The 23,516-nt window shown below is 38.8% G+C and overlaps 1 protein-coding gene and 2 pseudogenes across 2 annotated transcripts in view; all 3 read right to left on the bottom strand.

Annotated features, from left to right (window-relative positions):
- Window positions 1-23,516, bottom strand: part of LDAH (lipid droplet associated hydrolase) — a 98,086-nt gene that overhangs the window by 22,971 nt on the left and 51,599 nt on the right. For both annotated transcript variants that reach the window (XM_030858312.3, XM_030858311.3), the window contains one exon: window positions 5,414-5,648. In XM_030858312.3, the coding sequence (XP_030714172.1) occupies window positions 5,414-5,648 (235 nt within the window). The remainder of the gene's footprint in view (window positions 1-5,413; window positions 5,649-23,516) is intronic.
- On the bottom strand, window positions 11,455-12,729 carry LOC138842928 (nuclear pore complex protein Nup88 pseudogene; annotated as a pseudogene).
- LOC132598267 (nuclear pore complex protein Nup88-like) lies at window positions 12,812-14,500 on the bottom strand (annotated as a pseudogene).

Raw genomic sequence — 23,516 nt, 5'->3', positions numbered from 1 at the left:
CGGGAGGAGCGCACTAATCATCCGCAAGGGCCAGGGTCTTATCTGATGAGTATCAGTCCCTCTCCGCAGGGGCCTTCTTGCATTTGTCACAAGCAAGGGAACAGGAATCACTAGAGGCATGGCCAGGGCAAGCCTGGGTAAAGGCAGGTTCTGTGGTAGCTGTTGCAAGAGAAGGCAGGGGCGACACGGGACCCAAAGGGGAGAGGTATAAAGAGGCCGGCTAGGATGATTGCAATGCTTGCTTAAGGGTTAGCCTATGGTCACTACTAGGAGACTGAACTAAGTTCCCATGCAGAGAATAAACCAAGAACACAAAGCAGCAAGAAGACAGGTAATTCTTGCCTCCTTTCTCTTTACCCAAGGTTATACAGACAGGGTGGGTAATGGGGAAACAAAAGAGACTACTGAAGTACTAGTTACTTGGATATCAGAAAGGCAGATCCAGAAGGAAGAGAAGAGAAAATCAGAGAAGGAAAGGATGTCAGAAACATAAGGGCTGTGCTCCAAAAGTTTGTTTGCAAGTTGGTTGTTTGGAACAGAGATAAAGCAATGTGGCTGAGTGTTTAGTCTGGTCTAAAAGTCTATTTTGCACACAGTATAACTCTACTATGAGAAAGAAATCCCAGGGTTCCCCAAGCAACAATGCAGCTGGAAGGCTCTGGTTGCCTTGAGTCAGGGAGGGGACTGTGTCCTATGCCCAAACTGTCTTGCTCCTTGATGCCTGCACTTGCAGCTCCAGGAAGACTCAGTAAGAGGTCAATCACTGCAGCTGAAAGGAAGATTCCCTTCTCTCAAGTGCAGCCTATGGAGCCTACTTCTTCAAGAGGGTGTTTACAATTCTGTTGTAGAAAAATAATCTTTATATAAGTACCCATTTTAATGAAAAAACATTAAACATGTCATATGTCATATGTGATGTGTTACATAGTCACTAAATATATATAGAAAAACAAATAAAACTTTCTTATATCCCATGTGCTGATTTGGGTTTAGAAAATATTTCCCTATCTAATGCCTATCAGAAACCCAGATGTTTTGGGTGGAGTGTTCTATAAATGTCTATTAAATCCTGTTGGTTGATACTGTTGCTAATTTATGTATATCCTTGCTAATTTTTTCTGTTCTATCATTTGGCTGATTGTTGAGAGAGGGGTGTTTAAGCGTCCACCTATAATTGTGCATTTGTCCATTACTCCTTTCAGTTCTATCAGTTTTTGCTTCATATATTTTGCCGCTCACTTGTTTCATGCATACACATTTAGAATTGCTATGACTCCTTGGTAAATTGAACCTTTCATTGTTATTATTATGTATTGTCACTCTATGTTCTTGGTAATTTTCTTTGCTATGAAGTTCACTTTATCTGATATTAATATAGTCATTACTAGTTCCTTTTGATTAATGTTTGCATGATGTATCTTTTCCCATTCTTTTACTTTCAGTCTACCTATACGATTATATTTTAACCAAGTTTTCTAAAGACAGTATATACTTAGGTTCTGTTTTTTAATCCACTTTGTCAATCTTTATCTTTTAATTGGTATATTTTGACCATTTACATTTAATGTAATTATTGGTATGTTAGAGCCTGTATGCCATTTTATTATCTGTTTTCTGATGGTTGTCTGTTTTCTATTTCTCTGTGTTCTTTCTCTGGCCTTCCTATATTTTTTAATAAATGTTTTAGAATTCTATTTTGATTTACCTATAGTGTTTTGGAGTATGTCTATTTTTATAGATTTTAAAGTGGTCATTCTAGGTATTACATTAGATATGTAACTTAATACAGTTTACTGGTGTTGACATTTTACCAGTTCAAGTGAAGTACAGAAGTATATTACTTCCCTTTATGTTATTTTACCCTCCCCTATTTATAATATAATTGCCTTAAATACTTCTGTATACACTTAGATCATATCAATGTTATAATTTTTGCTTCAACTGTTAAACATAATTTAGAAATCTCAAGAGGAGAAGGAAAAATGTAATTACCCACATTTTTTCTTTCTGTTCTTTCCTTTCTAAACGTTTCAAGATTCCTTCTTTGATCATTTATTTTCAGTTTAGAGAACTTCCTATAGGTATTCTTTTAGGATAGGTCTGATAGTTACAAATTCCTTTAGTTTCCCTTCATTGGAGAGTGTCTTAATTTTCTCTTCCTTCCTGAAGCACATTTTTGCTGGATATAGAATTCTGTATTGATGGTTCTGTTCTATTTACACTTGAAATATATGCCATTTCTTTTGGCCTCTATAGATTCTGAAGAGAAAGTAGTTGTCACTCAAATAGATTTTCCTCTATAAATATGTATCATTTCTCTCTGGCTGCTTTCAAGATATTTTCCTTATTTTCGTTTTCAAATGTTTATGTGTCTTGGTGTGGATTTCTTTGGGTTTACTTATTTGGAGTTCATCTAGCTTCTTGAATTTTGTAGGTTTATGTCTTTTACCAAATTTGGGAAGTTCCTATTTTTATTGTTATATCTTTATGTTCCCTGGTTCTTCCCTCTGTCTGCTCCATTTTATTGTTGAGCTCAAACACTGAGTTTTTAATTTGGCTATTATATTTTTCAGTTCTAAATTTTCCATTCAGTTTTTCTTTAAATCTTCTCTTTCCTGAGACTTTTTTTTTTCATTTTTTCCAACATGTTTATTAATTGCTCATTGAAGTATTTTATAATGACTGCTTTAAAATCTTTGTCAGAAAATTCTAATATCTCTGTCATTTGGTATTGGCATTTATTATCTTCTTCCATTCAAATTGAGATTTTCTGGGTTTTTGGTATGACAAGTGATTTTTAACTAAAACAAGGACAATGGGATATTATGATACTCCTAATCTTATTTAAACTTTCTATTTTAGGTGGGGTTTTTTTGGGTTTTTTTCCCTGACACTTCTTCAGCAAGGGAAGTGGGGAAGGAGAAGTGCCACCTCACTACTGCCAGGTGAGGCAGAAATCCAGGTTCTCCATTTGGTTTCTATTGACAACCAAGGGGTGGAGGGGCTCCTCATTATTGCTGGGCATGGGTAGGAATTCTGACTCCCCACTAGGCTTCCATTATTACCATCCCAGCCAGGAGAGGCAGAATTGCCTTACTGCTTTTCCCATATGATCCCCACTGATCTCCTAGGAGTGGTGGTGGTAGTGGCCTCATTACTGCTGGGCAGTGGTGAAAGTCCTGCTTCTCCAACCAGCCTCTTCTGGACACCACGCTAGTGAGGAAGGAGAGGTGTGCCTCATTACTGTTGGGTGTGGGGTAAAGTCCAGGCCTCCCACTTGGCCTTTGCTGATTTGGGTAGGGATAAGGCCACGGTTTTTACTATGGTGCATGGCTAGATTAGGGCAGTCATTATCCAAAAGTTTCTTTTAGAAAGGCTGTCATTTTCCTGGTCCTCTGGCTATAGAGTGCAGGCTTTTTTCAGGGCTTTTTAAAAATCCACACCCATTGGTATTTCTGGGTCACTGGCTCCAAGTCTAGGATACATGTGGTAAAAAGAAAACCCAGGGAACTTACCACTGTGTTGCTCTGTGGGTCCCAAAGTCCCTACATAGTCTGCTTTCTTCTCCACCTTTCAGAGTCTTATATTTGTTTTACATATAATATGCAGGATTTTTAGCACTTAGTAGGAGAAACAGGGAGACGAATACATCTATTTCATCTTCCTGGAAGCAGAAGTCCTTGGAGGAAAATGGATTCCTTAACTAGAGAATGCTTTTTTAAAATCCTTTCTAAGGGTAAAAAGAAAAAGATTAAAGAAGGGGAAAAAAAAAACCTTGTAAACTGTAATGACTTATTGAAGTATACGTGGAGTAGTTTTATATATGTTTGCCAGAATTTCAAGTGATTTCCATTTGATCTCAATTTCCAAATGTGTCCAGTCTAACTCTTGATTTGATCAATGACTGAGAACCAGAGAGGGGAAGGGACTAAATTGAGGCCGCAGAGGGAGTCTGAGGCAAAACCAAAATGAGAGTTGAGGGTTACTGACTTGTAGTCAGTGCCATTTTCACTTACTAGGCCATTTCTTTCTCTTCTATGAGGGAAAAATAAGGGGCTGGACCAGAAGGTCTTCAAGGGACGTCTCCAACTTCAACGTTTCGTGATTTTTATGACTGTCCTGAGCCTTGCTTCCCTACTCCCTATCTCATCTTCTGCTGCTACTATGCTAAGCCTATAACAAAGAATGAGAGTTGGGGAGAGCATTAAAATCCACAAATACAGAAAATATATTGAACTTTGTATCTGTGATGACTGCTTCTTGCTACATATTTAGAAAAACACCTGCCATACAATCTGTAGCTGCACAATTCTAAAGGCAGGGCTGTGACTTGCTTCTGGATTCACTATGCACATGATCTCATGGCACTCGACGTAGGTGAGCATGGTAAACTTTACTTAGAAGTCCTGCTTTTATGACTGAAAGGAGCAAAGAGACAATAATAGCAGCAGCTATGGTAAAAGGAAGTTTAACACAGTGGCATATTGCTGGAGTTCGAACACTACCCACTAGTTGTGTGACTTCGGGCAAATCACGTAACTTCTCTGAACCTCAGTATCTTTATCTGTAAAATGGGGACAATAATAATACGTAAACCTTATTAGTTCTTCTGAGGACTACAGGTTAAAGCTTAGAACAGCAGCTATTAGCCGCTGCTGCTGCAACTGTTGTTATATCATTCATTGGAGACTTATTATAAATAAAATACTAGATAGACACTTTGCATATATTATCACATTTAATCCTATAATAATTTTTTGAGGTATGGGATATTATTATCCCATTTTATGGATTAAGAAAGTAGCATATTTTATTATTAAAATCATTTGTAAATATATAAATTAGTATTAACTAAACAGATAAATTACATTTAAAAACAGCATTTGAAGCCAAGAAGTAAAGTAGCAAAAACATTCCCTGGCACATTCAGAAACCATAATCAGTAACGCATCCAGTGTTACATTACCATGACTATTATTTATTACTAGTTTTATAACTCAAACTTCTCCAAAAACTTTTAAAGAGCAAAGTAAAATCATAGCCTGTTCACTCTATGGGAATATTAGGCCTGATTTCTTTGGGCTGATTTTTGCAAAGTTCACACACTGAGCTTAACAGGGCACACCCTGGATTCCTGTAAGGACTCCATATATACTCGATACAGAAGAATTCTTTCTCATCATCCTGTAGCTAGAGTGGAGAATCAGAAGGATAAGGTTTAAAATTAAAGCTTGATGAGGCTTTTCTGTCATTTAGAATACCCCCCACTATTTTCTTTTTATTTCTAGTTTTAAACTTTTGGGAGAAAAATACAACAAATAATTCCTTGCTTGATACTCATCCACTGTCTGAGATTATTCTCTTAACACTTTCTGATACAAGAATAAACATATACATTTTAAAATGTGCTTACTGAGGCAGAACGGTTCCAACATATTCAGAAACGAAAATTCGCTCTGTAGGTTCATCCTTCGAAGGAGCATTCTGATCACCAAGGATTTGATTTTCTCAGGCCACGGTTTAAGTAGTAAGTAGCCAGGAACATAGAAAGCATATCGAAACCAGCACAAAAGTGGAGTGGCAAGCTTGCCTCTGGGTGACTCGGACATTCGCTCAATTGTTGGAAAGAGCAGAAAAGAGCGAATTACCTACAATAAAAAAAAAAAAAAACACACTTTGATGAGAAGTTTTCTTAAGGGATAAGTCATTGCTTTATTGTTTCTTCTATATAGTATCTACAAAGGACTGGGTTTTATAATATGGCTAACAATCTATTCAGACTGAGAAGAAGTACCATCCACTGCCTTCTCAGCCCTCAAACAACCTGGGTAGGATATAAGGATGTCCCTTAAGTTGCTGGGGTTAATTTTCAGGGTGAGGAGGAAATCAGATTCCTAGATAAGTTATTGATTGTGACAGCAACTCACAATCCCTTTGAAGGATTGCTGAAAGTAGAAATGAATGTACCATTTCAGTAGTTATACCAACTTGACTGACTAATGATGCCAAAAGAGAATAAAGCTACATAAAAGACTCCATTTCTAGTCAGAATTTCTTTTATTGATTATATTTGGAGATAGTTCACTTTTGAAAAGCTCCTCTATTCCTTAATCTTACCAGCCAAAGATAATCTTTCATAGGACCAAATATATTTTTAGCAACTGATTCAACCTCAATAAAGTGTAGGCCAGGGACAAAGGAAGCTGGGAATTTCTACCTATGTGGGAAAATGTTTAAGGACAAAAATATCATTTCAACTCAATTCATCAGAATATCATGAAATATATTTTAATAATACACCAGACGAAAAGAGCATCGCTAAAACATTTAAAATTTACCATTATTTACCATATTAATATTAAAAAATTAATATATAAAAATAATTTATATGGGGATCAGAAAAGTCAAAATAGTTAAGTATAATCCACATTAATAATAGGATAACATAAATGGAACAGCTCATCAATGTTAGCAGATTGCAGAACAGGAAATGAGAATGGACTTTAAAAAAAACCTTTTTTTTTTACTTTAAAAAACTTTTTTTATTTTAAAAAAAACCTTTTAAATTGTTAAGTATAACATACAGAAAAGCATATGAAACATAAATGTTCAATTTAACAAATAATTTATAAAATGAACAGCTGTGTGGGTCAAGAAAGAAGACATTGCCAGCATGGCATCTTCCCATCACAACCCCTTCCTCTGCTCACATCTTAGGTAATCTCTATACTGATTTTCTTACTTTTCTTTATATCAATACTTATCATTCCTTAATACTATAATCACTTCCTTATTTTGCTTTATATTAATGCTTATCATGCTGCTATAGACTGAACTGTGTCACGCCCAAATTGATATGACGAAGCCCTAACTCCCAAGGTGACTGCATGTAGAGAGAGGTAATTCCGGTTATATAAGGTCATAAGAGTGGGGCCCTAATGGATAGTATTAGTATCCTTATAAGGACAGACACCTGAGAGCTTACTCTCATCCCAAGAACACACAGAGAAGAGGTCTGGCGAACACACAGACAGAAGGTGGCCATCTACAAGCCAGGAAGAAGTTTCACTGGAAACTGACCATGCTGGCATGCTGATCTTGGACTTCCAATCTCCAGAACTGTGAGAAAATACATGTCAGTTGTTTAAGCCACCCAGTCTATGGCATTTTGTTATGGCAGTTCGAGCAGACTAATACCTATCCCTTAATATCATAGTTAATTTTTGTCTGTTAATGAACTTTATGTAAACGTAATCATGCAGTATGTTTTTGTATTTTACTTGCTTCACTCAACATTGTTTATAACATCTAACCATGCTGATACATGTAGCAATAGCTCACTATCTTTGCTATACAGTTTTCCACTGTAAGAACATAACACAATTTATTTTACTGACAGATATTTGTGTTGTTATTACAAATATGCTGTTATATTTTTACACACGTCTCTTGTGCATGTGTGCGTGTATTTCTGTTGACTATATCACCTCGAAGTAGAAATATGGGGTCATATGGTTGCACACGTGCAGCTTTAATAGGTAGTTCCAATTTTTTTTTGAATTTTATTTTATCTATTATCTTATACAGCAGGTTCTTATTAGTTATCCATTTTATACATATTAGTGTATATATGTCAATCCCAATTTCCCCAATAGTTTTTCAAAGTACTTATACCAATTTACATACAGAAAAGCATATAAAACATACATGAGGGTTCATATTGTTACATTTCCTCACATTTGGTACTGGCAAACTTTGTAATTATAATTGACTAACCTGGTGTTTAGAGGTATTTCATTGTGGCTGTAACTTGTGTTTCTCTGATGACTGATAAGGCTTTTATATGCTTTTTGGACATTTTCTATATATCCTTTGCAAATGTCTTATTTAAGTCTCACATTTTTCTATTAGACTGTCTTATTTTTTATTGATTTGTAGAAGTTGCTTTTTATTTTAGATACCAGTCCTTTGTCATGTTGAAGTTCTTGGCTTGCCTGTTCAACCCTTATTCTTTTTTTTTCTTTTTTTTTTTTGTTTTTTTTTTTTTGTTTTTTTTTTTTAAACATCTTTATTGGAGCATAATTGCTTTACAATGGTATGTTAGTTTCAGCTTCACAACAAAATGAATCAGTTATATATATACATATGTTCCCATATCTCTTCCCGCTTGCGTCACCCTCCCTCCCACCCTCCCTATCCCACCCCTCCAGGCGGTCACACAGCACCGAGCTGATCTCCCTGTGCTATGCGGCTGCTTCCCACTAGCTATCTACCTTATGTTTGGTAGTGTATACATGTCCATGCCTCTTTATTGCTTTGTCACCGTTTACCCTTCCCCCTCCCCATAGCCTCAAGTCCATTCTCTAGTAAGTCTGTGTCCTTATTCCTGTTTCACCCCTAGGTTTTTCATGACATTTTTTTTTTCTTAAATTCCATATATATGTGTTAGCATACGGGTCTCTTGTAGACAGCAAATATATGGGTCTTGTTTTTGTATCCATTCAGCCAATCTGTGTCTTTTGGTGGGAGCATTTAGTCCATTTACATTTAAGGTAATTATCGATATGTGTGTTCCCATTCCCATTTTCTTAATTGTTTTGGGTTTGTTATTGTAGGTCTTTTCCTTCTTTTGTGTTTCTTGCCTAGAGAAGTTCCTTTAGCAGTTGTTGTAGAGCTGGTTTGGTGGTGCTGAACTCTCTCAGCTTTTGCTTGTCTCTAAAGGTTTTAATTTCTCCATCAAATCTGAATGAGATCCTTGCTGGGTAGAGTAATCTTGGTTGCAGGTTTTTCTCCTTCAACACTTTCAATATGTCCTGCCACTCCCTTCTGGCTTGCAGAGTTTCTGCTGAAAGATCAGCTGTTAACCTTATGGGGATTCCCTTGTGTGTTATTTGTTGTTTTTCCCTTGCTGCTTTTAATATGTTTTCTTTGTATTTAATTTTTGACAGTTTGATTAATATGTGTCTTGGCGTATTTCTCCTTGGATTTATCCTGTATGGGACTCTCTGTGCTTCCTGGACTTGATTAACTATTTCCTTTCCCATATTAGGGAAGTTTTCAACTATAATCTCTTCAAATATTTTCTCAGTCCCTTTCTTTTTCTCTTCTTCTTCTGGAACCCCTATAATTCGAATGTTGGTACGTTTAATGTTGTCCCAGAGGTCTCTGAGACTGTCCTCAGTTCTTTTCATTCTTTTTTCTTTATTCTGCTCTGCAGTAGTTATTTCCACTATTTTATCTTCCAGGTCACTTATCCGTTCTTCTGCCTCAGTTATTCTCTTATTGATCCCATCTAGAGTACTTTTAATTTCATTTATTGTGTTGTTCATCGTTGCTTGTTTCATCTTTAGTTCTTCTAGGTCCTTGTTAACTGATTCTTGCATTTTGTCCATTCTATTGTCCATTCTATCTCCAAGATTTCGGATCAACCTTACTATCATTATTTTGAATTCTTTTTCAGGTAGACTGCCTATTTCCTCTTCATTTGTTAGGTCTGATGGGTTTTTATCTTGCTCCTTCATCTGCGGTGTGTTTTTCTGTCTTTTCATTTTGCTTATCTTACTGTGTTTGGGGTCTCCTTTTTTGCAGGCTGAAGGTTCGTAGTTCCTGTTGTTTTTTGTGTCTGTCCCCAGTGGCTAAGGTTGGTTCAGTGGGTTGTGTAGGCTTCCTGGTGGAGGGTACTAGTGCCTGTGTTCTGGTGGATGAGGCTAGATCTTGTCTTTCTGGTGGGCAGGTCCACGTCTGGTGGTGTGTTTTGGGGTGTCTGTAGACTTATTATGATTTTGGGCCGCCTCTCTGCTAATGGGTGGGGTTGTGTTCCTGTCTTGCTAGTTGTTTGGCATAGGATGTCCAGCACTGTAGCTTGCTGGTCGTTGAGTGAAGCTGGGTGCTGGCGTTGAGATGGAGATCTCTCGGAAATTTTTGCTGTTTGATATTATGTGCAGCTGGGAGGTCTCTTGTGGATCAGTGTCCTGAAGTTGGCTCTCCCACCTCAGAGGCACAGCACTGACTCCTGGCTGCAGCACCAAGAGCCTTTCATCCACAGGGCTCCTTAATTTGGGATGATTGGTTGTCTATTCAGGTATTCCACAGATGCAGGGTACATCAAGTTGATTGTGGAGCTTCAATCCGCTGCTTCTGATGCTGCTGGGAGAGATTTCCCTTTCTCTTCTTTGTTCTCACAGCTCCCAGGGGCTCAGCTTTGGATTTAGCCCCGCCTGTGCGTGTAGGTCGCCGGAGGGCGTCTGTTCTTTGCTCAGACAGGACGGGGTTAAAGGAGCCGCTGATTCGGAGGCTCTGGGTCACTCAGGCCCGGGGGTAGGGAGGGGCACGGAGTGTGGGGCGGGCCTGCGGCGGCAGAGGCCGGCGAGAAGTTGCAGCCTGAGGCGCGCCTGTGCGTTCTCCTGGGGGAGTTGTCCCTGGATCCCGGGACCCTGGCAGTGGCGGGCTGCACAGGCTCCCCGGAAGGGCGTGTGGCTAGTGACCTGTGTTCGCACACAGGCCTCCCGGTGGCGGCAGCAGCGGCCCTAGCGTCTCATGTCTGTCTCTGGGCTCCGCACTTTTAGCCGCGGCTCGCGCCCGTCCCTGGAGCTCTCTCAAGCAGCGTTCTTAATCCCCTCTCCTCGTGCACCAGGAAACAAAGAGGGACGTAAAAGTCTCTTGCCTCTTCGGCAGTTCCAGACTTCTCCCCGGACTCTCTCCCGGCCAGCCGCGGTGCACTAACGCCCTGCAGGCTGTGTTCACGCCGCCAACCTCAGTCCTCTCCCGGCGCTCCGACAAAAGCCGGAGCCTCAGCTCCCAGTCCCGCCCGCCCCGGCGGGCGAGCAGACAAGCCTCTCGGCTGGCGAGTTCCGGTCGGCCCGATCCTCTGCGCTGGAATCTGTCCGCTTTGCCCTCCGCACCCCTGTTGCTGTGCTCTCCTCCGCGGCTCCCAAGCTCCCCCACTCCGCCTCCCAAAGCCTCCACCCGCGAAGGGGCTTCCTAGTGTGTGGACACTTTTCCTCCTTCACAGCTCTCTCCCGCTGGTGCAGGACCCGTCCCTATCCCTTTGTCTCTGTTTAGTTTTTTCTTTTGCCCTACCCAGGTACGTGGGGGGTTTCTTGCCTTTTGGGAGGTCTGAGGTCTTCTGCCAGCGTTCAGTAGATGCTCTGTAGGAGTTGTTCCATGCGTAGATGTATTTCTGGTGTATCTGTGGGGAGGAACGTGATCTCCACGTCTTACTCTTCCGCCATCTTCCCGGAAGTCCCCTCTTTTTTTTTCTTAATGGAGATAAGTTCTTAAGTTTGATGCAGTTGAATTTAAGTCTTTTCTCTTACAGTTATTGTTCTTTGTCTGTGGTTTAAGAAATTCTAGAAGATATTTTTTCATGCTACCTCTTATCTGTTCTACAATGTGGATTTAAGCCTTGGGCTGTGTTTAACTTCAGCTGTGAGTCTGTTCCTTTGATTTCAGGCATCAGTGATTTGCCACTTCCCTTATGTATTTACATTCTTCCTCCTGGATGAACTTGATGCACTTTTCCTGGTAGGCCCCGACAGTAAAGGTGGGGTTTTGTGGACTCAGTCTCTTTTTTACCTTCCACTGTTGACAGTCCTTTTTCATAGTAACCTATTTGATGGCACTGACCAAATGTTAAAGTTGATCAGGTAACACCTGTCATTGTGCCTTCATGTCTGTCTCACTAATAGAGAACAGGGATTTGAGGGTGAAAACTGTGGAGGACTCTTCTTTCTAATCATGGTATCTTCTTGTTCTTCCTTGGTCGTATCTATCAGCTAAGTGCTTAGCCATTTCCTGCAGACCTTTCCTTTTCTCTCAACAATATATGAGATATTTTAGTTGTTTATTTTTGGTCACAGTAATTTGATCTCTACTAGATCTCCTCCTCTGTCACATAAGTAGGGTACTGTTCCCCGTGGCCTTGGTGTTCTCTGGGAGCAGGGAGGCACAGCCTTTTCAGATGATTTTAAAATGCTGGGTCAGTAACAACACACGACAAAGCGCTCATAATGTGCTTTTTGAGTGAACGCTGAGTTTCACCCAGAAGGTGGGAGTTTCTGCCACCTTGGCATCTTCTCAAGCACAAAGCAGAGGAGATGCTGCATGGACTGTGCTTAATAAAGGCCTTTGGGGCCTTTATGGGGCATTCATGGGCACTTGTGATGCAGATCTGTGGGCTCCAGAATGTCAGGGATGATCCAGAATCTTCCAGTCAGAGCCAGCTGCCTGCATTACAATGGGTTTATACAAAGGTTATATATAAAGATTCACACAAAGGTTACAGGATCTCTGGGAAGTCTGACTGGACAAGAAAAGTCAGTTAAAGGAATCATTCTCCCTGGATGCCAATTTCAGTGTGAACTCTAACTCAATGCATTTGTCTTGGTTTTTTTTTACTTTTATTTTATTTTTGGCTGCGTTGGGTCTTCGTTGCTGCGCACGGGCTTTCTCTAGTTGCAGTGAGGGGGGTTACTCTTTGTTGTAGTGCGTGGGCTTCTCATTGTGGTGGCTTCTCTTGTTGCGAAGCACGGGCTCTAGGCACGTGGGCTTCACTAGTTGCAGCATGGGGGCTCAGTAGTTGTGGCAGGCAGGCCCTAGAGCACGCAGGCTTCAGTACTTGTGGCTCATGGGCTCTAGAGTGCAGGCTCAGTAGTTTTGATGCACGGGCTTAGTTGCTCCGTGGCACATGGGATCTTCCCGGACCAGGGATCGAACCCACGTCCCCTGCATTGGCAGGTGGATTCTTAACCACTGCACCACCAGGGAAGTCCCTAACTCAATGCATTTGAACACAAACACAGGAGAAATGAAATCAGCTTCGGGATCCAGGGACATTTGATACTTGGTCACCTTCTTCTTCCCCTTCTAGCATAACACAGGGACACAGCATTCCTGATTCATCAGTGATGCCTATGGTGTTGAGGACACAGGATAAGCAGAGTATGTAGCGTGAGCATCCTAACTGTAGTTACCTTCAGTCTTGGGAAGCATAAGTAAAGAACCTGATCGCTTCCTGATGTCTCCAGGGTTCTTGAACAGGTCTCTGTATTCTCGTATTCCATATACAGTGGGTATGCTACTGCTTCATCTTTGCCTTTTCTGTCCAAAGATATTCTTCAGGACTGCTCCCAATGGCTCACAGTCAAATAGGGCTGCTGTCTCTCTTGGAGATATGGAATATACCCTTCAGACTGGCAAAAAATAAGAAATCTAACAATACCAAGTACTAATGATGTGGATCAGCAAGAACTCTTAAACAATATGGCATTAATTATTAGCCTTTCTTCTTCTGTTTTCGAAAGTATGATCCCTTTGGTGGGTGTCTGGAGCTCACATAGAAAGTAAATTTTATCATATCATCTAATGTTAGCAGTTTAATCCAGGGATCTGGCATTTCACTTGGATACCAAACAGCACGCTTTAAGACTCTGAAGGGTAGAAACAATAAAAATCTTTTAGCAACTGGGGTGGTACTACAATTAACCACTGACTTTTATACCTTCAAATTCAGATTTCTTCCTCTATCTCTTGACGTAATTCTAATATCACGAGTCCTTTAACTCCTGTAAGTGCTACCAATGTTCTATTGGACTTAAGTCTTGAGAGATTTCAAACAGGGGTGGATTTGTATAAAGCAATCTTTGGTATTGAGAGAGGCAGGGTTTCTCACTGCCCTGCTGAGGCCTCCCAGCTGAAGGGGTAAGAAGGAGCTCCCTTCCCCCCCCCACAGGAAGAGTTCTCCCTCGATGCTGAAGAGCAGGTTTCTTGTTAGCAGCTGCAGTGGCAGCAAAGACAATGATGAAGAAACTGAGTTCTCAGCCTCAGCTGGGCTCTCCTTTGTCACTCCCACCTGGAGCTATAGGAACACGATACGGTAAGAAAGCCAGGTTGGCCGCAGTTCACAGTCACTGCAGGCTCCTTGGCAGCCAATGTTCTTCAATAATATCTCTAAAAGCTCGACGGCTTAGTCTTTCACTTTTTGGTTCATAATCTACCTGAAACTGATTTTTATGTGTGGTGTGAAATATGGGTCTAATTTCATTTTTTTCCATATGGAAACTCAACTGTTCCAGCACTATTAACTGCAAAGACTGCCCTTCTGCAGTGACATTTCTGTTGTAAATCCTGTGTATATGTGAACAGGTCCTTTCCAGGGTTCTATAATCTGTCCTACTGGCCTACTCTTCTAACTCTGTGCCACGAGCACACATCTTATTTACTAAAGCTTTATATTTTGGTATTTGGTAGAGTAACTTAAACCCCATTTTCTTGTTCTTCAAAAATGCCTTGAGTATTTTTGGCTCTCTGCATTGGATACGGATATGAGTTTTAAATGGATAAAACCCATATATGGATACTGAGTTTTATAAAATACCTTTTCTGTCCCTATTGAAATGATCGTATGATTTTTCTCCTTTCATTTATTAATGTGGTAAACTATCAATTGATTTTCTAATGTGAAACTAACTTTCTATTTTTGGGATAGACCCACCTGGGTCATGATACATCCTTCTCATGTTACTATATTACTATATTTGGTTTCCTAATATTTTGTGTAGGACTTTTGCATGTTGATAAGTAAGCCTGGCCTATAATTTGCTTTTCTTATATTATTTATTCCAGGTTTGCATGTAGGTTTTGTTAGTTTGAGAAAACAGAGTTGGAGACTATGGTTTCCTTTCCCATTATTCAGAGGATTTTGTAATATAATAGAATGATTTATTCTCTGAATATTTGATAGAACTCACCAGTGAAGCCTAAAGTTTGTTTGTTTTGTTTTGTTTTGATTTTGCCACACCACACAGCTTATGGGGTCTTAGTTCCCTGACCAGGGATTGAACCCAAGCCACAGCAGTGACAGCGCCGAGTCCTAACCACTGGACCACCAAGGGAAATCTCTAGAGTTTTATTTTTAGAAAGATTTGACTATTGATTGATTCAATTTCTTTAAAGGCTTAGGACCATTCAGGCTTTCTATTTCTCCTTGAGAATCTGTTTTGATGTTATCTTTTTCTAGGGATTTATCCATTTCATTTAAACTTCTAAATTTATTGACATGAAGTTATTTATAATATCCTGCTATTATACTTCAATCTCTGGACCACCAGTAGTGATATTACCTCTTTTATTCTGTTATTGACTATTAGTACCTGATAGAGTAAACCTTTTATAATTATGAAGGAACTCTCTTCATCTCTAGTAATGTTTTTCCCTTAGGGCTTATTTTGTTTAATGTTAACATAGCTATACCAGCTTTCTTTTGGTTAGAATTTGCAAGATATACCCTTCCCACCCTTCTACTGTCTACCTTTCTATAGCCTTATATTTAGAAGATAGTTGGATTATTATCTCTATCTAATCTGACAGTCTATGTCTTTTAACTAACATGACTAATACATTTACTACATTTTCACTTAAAAAATACCAATATTTTGGAGTTAAATCTAAAATCTTATTTTGTGTTTTCTAGTTTTTGTATCTCCTTACCCCATTTTTTCTTCTTTCTTACCATGTTTCGCATGAGAAAGATATAAGTAATAAAAACATAAGTGACAGTAAATACTAAATAAAGAATTGAGTAAATGATATAACAATGAATAAAATGTGTATGTTAGTAAGTCACAATGATTAAATAATTAATAAATAAATAATAAAATGATTAATAATTTAAAAATAATTATATGACAATCTAAGGAATGAATAATTATAAAAATAAAATAATAATAAGTAATTAAGAGATGTATAATACTAGTAAATCTCAAGTCCTATGGTGGGGTAGGAAAGAAATAAGATAATGAAAAAAGACCAGGAGTTGCTGGAAGTGGTGGTGTAGCTCTAAATAGGGTGTTTACAGAAGGCTTCAGTGAAAGGTGACATTTGTGCAAGGCAGTTATGGAGTGGGCTGATGATATTTGGGAAAAGAGTTTTTCTGGGAGAGGGAGGAGCAAGTGCAAAGGCCATAAAACAGAACCTAATTTGGTGTTTGAGTAAAAAGCAAGAAGTACAGTTGGAGCCGAGTATGTTAGAGGACAGCAGCTCAGGCTGCGGCAGCTGTGATCACAGGGGCAGCAGACAATGGACTGTCCAATAGGCCTCTGGTTTTCACTCTGAGTAACTGAAAAGCCTTTGAAGGGTTTTGAAAACAGGGGTGATATGTTTGACTTCCATCTTAATAGGATTACTCTGGTTATTGTATTGTTAATACTGTCCTAGAAGTACTATATCAATGAAATTTGACAAGATTTTTAAAAAAGTAAGAAATATTGGGAAGGTAAAATTACCATTATTTTCAGCTTATGTTTTAAACATTATTTTCAGCTTATGTTTTAAACATTAACAAAATCTCATGTATAAAAATAATAGCTAAATACCACTGTAAAAAGAAATGTACTACACTTATATAAAGAAAACTTTAAAATCCAAAGGGACATTTGTTCTTCCATTGCAAAAGAGATATAAATTCTCCCACAAAGTTAATCAATTCAGTTCATTCAATACCAATTAAAATACTAAAAAATGATCTTTATTTTGAAATTTGACAAATTATATTAATGTTCATCTGGAAAATGAAAGGCACTAAACCTAGAAATTCTGAAAAAGAAGAGAAAGAGGGGAGATTAGCTCTACTAAACATTACACATATTATTAAGCTACAGTAGTTAAAACTGTATGATCAGAAAAGGATCACACAGCTCAACAGAAAAAAAAAGAGTCTAGAAACAGACCTGAATATATATGAGAATTAAGTTTATGATAAAGGTTATCAGTGGAGAAAAAAAAAAAGAGCTGTTCAATAAATGCAGTTGGGAAAACTGGAAAACAGAATTATTTAGAAGAGCAAAAGACTGGAGATGAATGTCCATAATTAGGACTGGTTACATAAATTATGATATATCCACTTAATGGAATACTACGCTATAATGAACAGTAGGCAGATTCGCATGTGCTGACAATGAGGGTGTCCAAATTCTGTTTCTTCTTGGAAACCAAATAGTTGGAATTATGAATAAAAGGGAATTAGCAAGCTTCAAAGAAGACATTCTAAGCCTTGGGGCTCATATGTTCTCTGAACTTTTTATTCTGAAAGGGCAAAGGTAATTTTGCTTATTTTCAGGTTCTTCAACTATATCCTATAAGTGATACCTGGAAAATTAGATGTCACTGAATAATGCAGTCTCCACTGACTAGAATTTAACTATTCAACTCTCAAACCTTCTGCATTTATAATGGCACCAGAGACGATAAGAGAAAATATTCATAACTAGGACTCTTAGGTGTTACAAATTCTTCAGGAAAGTAAAACTAAATTATGTTCTATTGTACTCTGCTTATAAAAGCAGGAGAATATGCTAAAACACATTACAAACACTTAAAAGGGGAAAGTTCGAAAGAAAACGTTTTGTTTTTTTGTCTTTTTTTTTCCTGGCCAATCCACAGTTAACCAGAACAATCAACTAATGAAAATAGTCTGTTTTCCAAGAAGTCTGGTAATTGAGTCCGGTATGGTAACTCATTGCTCATTTTAGTTTCAAGTTTATTCACTTCAAAATAACGGGCTTCCTTGTGTTTATTAAAATGTCCTAAAGGATTAAATGGTTAATACAGTTACTGTCATACTAAAAAATGTACCATACAGATTCCATACTAGTTATGTAACCCACAGTATCTAAGGAACTTCAGGCTGATCAAATCAGTTGGCAGAAAGAGGAAACAATCCGTTACTTTGTATAAACGATCCATTACTGTGACCTGTGTTAAACAAAACTGCATGCAAGGAAAAACTCTAAAAATACACGAGGAACTACAGGGTTACATTTGGTTGATCTATATCAATAATAAATTGAGAATTGAAGTGCACTCTGAAATCATGGGAATGTACTGAAACAATAAGGAAGTTCTAATGTGTACTCTGAAGGCATCATTGCCTCTCAATAATACAAGAAAACCAAAGATTGTTTATCACAACTAATAGTTGATGAAACTGGTTTTCCTCTCTTGCCTTTGGAGAGCAACAGTTATTACCTATTGGGTGAAACTTATACTTTTCCTAGATACCATAACAATAATTTCAGTGAAATTTATAGTCCAAATATGATAGGTTAAAGAACAGTAATAAAAATTTCTTTTATTCATATAGACACCTACTGGCAAAAAAATCACTGAGATCAAGGAAGTATACCCAATTTTATAACACAGCTGTGCAGAAAAAGTTTCCAAGTCTGTGTACATGACAAAACGTTTTCTTATGTTACTGTCTCATTAAAGAAAGAACTTCTAGGCTGGCCAATTCATTCTACTCTAAGGAAACATTTTTATATATTTCACATTCTCATTTGAAATCTGAGTCACTTTTGATAATGAAGTACAACCATGTTTTCTTGACTAGTATGGGAAAGCAAATATACACAGTGGGACTTTTTATACAGGGTACGTTTGGGGAATTGGAGACAGTATTTTGATGTTTATTTTTCCTGAATTTATTATTATTATTAATCATTTTCCAGAAAGGAAGTTAGGAAACAATCTGAAGTATAGCCATAAAGTAAGGAGTATGATGTTCAGGTGTGGTTTTTGTACAACCTGTTTCATTAAATAGGCATTTTATTTTTAAACAGAGTAAAATCTAAAAAATATCTTCAATACACTTATACTGTTCAGATAGCTTACTTTTCTGGGGTGCAGCAATTATGCCTATATGTTATGACTAAATGAAGCCATGATAAACAGTACTTCAACATCTTTGAAAGAATGGCATCACTGCTACTTTCCCTATTTGCTTATCAGCTGAGCCCACCTGCTGCAGTAATGGCAGGATACTTCCCTACTATAACAAGCTGAAAACAAGAAAACACAGCACATAGTTTTTCCTTTCGTATGACTGCCAACATTGTTAAGACATGTCAGAGAACATGCAATATAAACCAGGCAGCCTTCAAAGATAAAGCTGTTGGTAGTCAAAACGCAGACCTAGGAATAATCCTAGTTTAGTTTATCTCTTCTCCCCAAAAGGCCATGTTTTCCTCTCTTTAGGATGAGACTATTCAGCTTATTGAATCATATGTATTCAGTTTATAAACTGCAAATTCCATTCTATTTTAATGATCAAGAGCTTGCTTTTTGAGATCTTCTATTCTGTCTTAACAATTTCATACATTAGTAAGACAGGAATATGCCCCACAGTAGGGAACTGCTTGGAATAACAGTAGTAATGATAGCTTACTATCTTCTAGGAACTAGGCTGATGTACTTTATATACATAATCTCACTTAATATGCATAACCACTTCATCAAGTAAATGTCTTCATTCTATAGATGAGAAAAGTGAGCTTTAGCTACTAAGTGATAAAGACGAAGTATGGACCCGAGGAGGGTAACTTCAGAGCCCATGCCATTAACCATTAATTACACGGTATACTTGCAGACAAAAGAATTTCTTAATAATTATTATTGTTTGGTGACATACTTGCAAACAAAAGAATTTCGTAATAATTATTGTTTGGTGACATAATTCCCTGTGGTTTAAACAACTGCTACCATTATTGTTAGAGATAGGCCAATATTTCAATATTTATAAGTGTTTCAAATCATTCATCTTCAGAAATAACGTTAAATCCTAAGAAGGAAGATCCTTCAAAATTGATACTGAAAAAAAATTATGCCACTTCAATATGTTTTGCTTAAGATAGATGGCATTCATGAAACTGACCACTTTTACCATTTCCCATTCATGTGAATTATACTCAGATCTTCTGGGGCAGAGGTTTTTCTACACTTTAATTACCTGAATGTAAAAAAAAAAAAGCCATTTCATGCATTTAATCTACATGTCAGGGTTGTTAATTACAAGGAACGCTGCATATTTGCAGAGGTATTTGCATATGATTACAGTTAAATATTTGAAACATAGCTTCAAAATCTTCCTATAACCCATTCTTCTCAAGCTTCTGTCATTTTATACACTTCAGATTTATTTTATTTTGAAAGCAAAATGCTCTCCTCAGCTTAAAATCTCTTGTAATCTACTTCCTTTTGAGTCTTTCAGATTCAGAATCACTAAGAACTCCAACAGAAAATTAAGGAAGCTCAGCTGCTCTGGAGTGCAGCAATCTACTGCAGAGCAGCTGTTATTCCGCATCGACCAGTGTTTTCCAGGCAGCCTCAGAATTCAACAAATGGTGGCAATAACAAACCCATCCTCACGTCTACAGCGCTGATATTCTCATGTAGCTACTATGGCCTTCGGCAACATCAGCTTTCTCTTGGTTAATAATGGCAAAGCTACACAGAATCTGAAGGAATAGCTTTGCTGATCAAGAAACTGTTACCTGGCAATTCCTTAGACTTGGAGCTGGAATGCTCTGTGTGAGTCAGGAAGCAAGAAACATGAATTATTTGACAATGGGGTTGGGACTTTTCTAAGGTAGAAACTCCAGTCTTTAAAGGTTAAGCCACTTGAGAGGGAAGAGTCGTTCATTGGGTTTACTGATTGTTTGTTAGTTTGTTCATTTGTTCATTCATTAAAGATATATTGGCACCTACGATACACCAGATGCTGTGGTGAGTGCTGGAGACGAAATGGTGAAAGAGCCTCTGCTTTTAGAGAACTTAGAGTCGAATGGGAGAGGTATCTACAGTAACGCACGATAGGTACCATGCTAAGGGAAATAAAGAGTACCATAGAAACATATAAAATGGGCACGAGAAACCTCTTATTCATCGTGGTGTATGTCAGCTACAAATTGGCACTTGCCATCTACCTCTACATGGATTAAATCATGTGCTGCCGTAGCTGCTGACTTCCAACACCCCCTGAAAGGAGTTCAGGGTGGAGAGCAGAAATGAGGCACTCTGTGCTCTGGGAAAAACTGGCAGGACAGGTCTGCAGATAGTTAGGTATTTTCAGGAGCTGATTTTATGAGCCCAATTCTTGTATCTCCTCAAATCTAGAAAAGCACTAAAATCCTTCATGGTGACGTCTGCTCCTTGTGACTAGCAGTAACCTTCACGAGACTAGCAGAAACCTTCTGCAAAAAATATGTGCCTGATTGCATGTACTCCCCCTTCACCAAAATCACATGTATACTGACCTTCCCCCCTACCTCTTTGGAGCAGTTTCTCAGAGCTATCTGAGATGCTGTTTCCCGGACTATAGTCCTCATTTTGCCCCCAATAAAACTTAACTCACAACTCTCATGTTCTGCAATTTTTTTAAGTTGGCACCTAGGAACCTTTGAAAAGGGCCATGGAAAGAGAAACTGTTTGACAAACATTCACTGAATATCTACATATAAGCAAAGTGCTGATGACAGACCTCAGGGTTATCCAGGGAAATCAGTAAAAAAGATTCTTCCCTGTTTAACTTTGCTGAAAGACACTGTGAAATGTATATGCTTCAGTTCCACACACTAAAATACCACTTTCATACCTGTACGAAGACCAGGCAAAGTTATCCATCACAGGGCTTCAGACTAGGGAGAGTGAGACAATGAAAGGGCCCATGGCAGAGACACACACTGGGTGCAGGCCAAAGCACCAGATAATGAGGAGTTTCTGCCACAGAAGTTGTCCCAGTAAACACTCCTAGCTTCTCAGAAGTCAAAAGCAAGGCACAAAGTACGGCAAAGTATGTCCCATTTTATCTGACAGCAGGCAAATCCAACAGTTAGGGAAGCTAAGACCCGTGAGATACAGATTAAAACTTGGGGAAAAAAGTAGTTAACTCACAACAAAAAGTTAGGCCCAAATAATTGAAGAAAGTCCATAAACCCTAATACCAGCTATGATAATGAAACAGGTAAGAATCTGTCCTCCTTTCAATTCAGGAAAAAATAAAGATGTATCAGAGATGTACATATCTTAACATATCTTTTCCCTCACAGGTCTCTGAAGGGGGTGCTTCCTCTCCCACTGTCACCCAGACGCACCAGCTCCCTGAGGGTAGCAACCCTCCTGGCGCTGCTATGATAACTCCTAGGCTTAGCCGAACACCGCACTCGCTCCTGAGTCTTACCTCTGCCTCGCTGGGATTCTGAGGCCTCGGCTTCTACAGAGCTCAGAGAGTGGCCAAATGCCCCTGGGGAGGCCCTACCTTCCCTAACAGGATTGGCCTGCATTCCCGAGAGCCTTTAAACATCTCTGCCAACTGTTATGCTACACTTGGCATACAAATATGACAGTCACTAATTTATCAACTAAAAATGTCCCATGGTATCTGAAAATACTGTATGATGAAAATGGGAATCATATACTCTGTTACCAGTTCAAATTTTAGCCACCAACTAAAAACATTCATTCAGCTCAAAGGACCATGATATATTTAACTTACTCTCAAGTAGTTCAGAAAGAAATATTATATATATATACATTTATATATACACATATATATACACACACACACACATATATATTATTTATATGTATGTGTACACACACACGCACACTTACTCTCCCTACCCCCCTCATATATATGCATGAGAGAGACAGAGAGAGCAGTAGGGGGCAGAAGACGGAGAGCAAATAACAGGTAAGATGAGGTAAAATATTAACAACAGCCAATTGGGATCAAGTGTATATGGTGTTCTATGTACTATTCTTATTCTTGCAACTCTTCTGTAAGTTTTAAATTCTTTCCACATAAAGTATTAAAAAATAAAGTCCAGTCCACCACTGCCCTCTATCCCCCAGCCACGGCACTTCTAATCCCCGCACCTTGCTCCACTTTTTATCAAGGCAGTCTCACCTTTGAACGTATTAATTTTTATGTTTATTACCATCTCCCCTTAGCAGACTATGACCTCTGAAAGGTCAGGGCTTTTTTCCTGTTTTGATCATGGGTGCCTTCAAGTCCATACCAGGTGCTCAGTGACAGTGCAAGGACACAGCAAACTGAATAAATGAAAGCCAGGCTAAGGGGCAGGGTCTCCATGTTGACTGCCTCATCCAGTACCCCCAAGCAGCTCCTCCTCCGGAGCTGCACCTCGGGAATGGAGGTTTATCGTGTACAGAAGTTGAAGGCATAGGGAATGGCTGGGGAAAAGGGCCATCAATGGAAAGGAGGATTAAGTGAAAGCCCAACATGAATGCTGACACTCTCACAAGCAAACACCAGCCTCTTATGGTTCACTTAGATGATGCTGCTCTCAGGCAGAAGATCTGAAGATTTTAGGGGGAGAAACTGAATGGCTCTAGAGAAAAAACATACTAATAGTGACACTGGGAAACAACACCAAAAAAGAAAGTCAGGACCCCTGTCCCATGACCCTGCGGTGAAGCTGCCTAGCTGACAAGGCCCACTCCCCCACACAAACCTCCTAGGATTTCCAATGCTTCATTCCTTAAATGTGAATAGATAAAAAGGAATGTTAGACATCTGAGAAACCTTCTATTCTAGATCAACATAAGCAAAACGTGAAAAAGAAAATTCAGAATGAATAGAGACAGCGCAAGAATACAGCAAAACGCCCAAAATTTGCTTTCCTCAGAGACAGAGAGGGAGAGAGAAATACCCATGAATAAAA

This window comes from Globicephala melas, chromosome 12, assembly GCF_963455315.2.
Source record: "Globicephala melas chromosome 12, mGloMel1.2, whole genome shotgun sequence".
In the NCBI taxonomy this organism is placed as follows: Eukaryota; Metazoa; Chordata; class Mammalia; order Artiodactyla; family Delphinidae; genus Globicephala; species Globicephala melas.
Note: the sequence above shows the minus strand (reverse complement) of the source record. Positions and strands in the feature narration are given on the sequence as shown.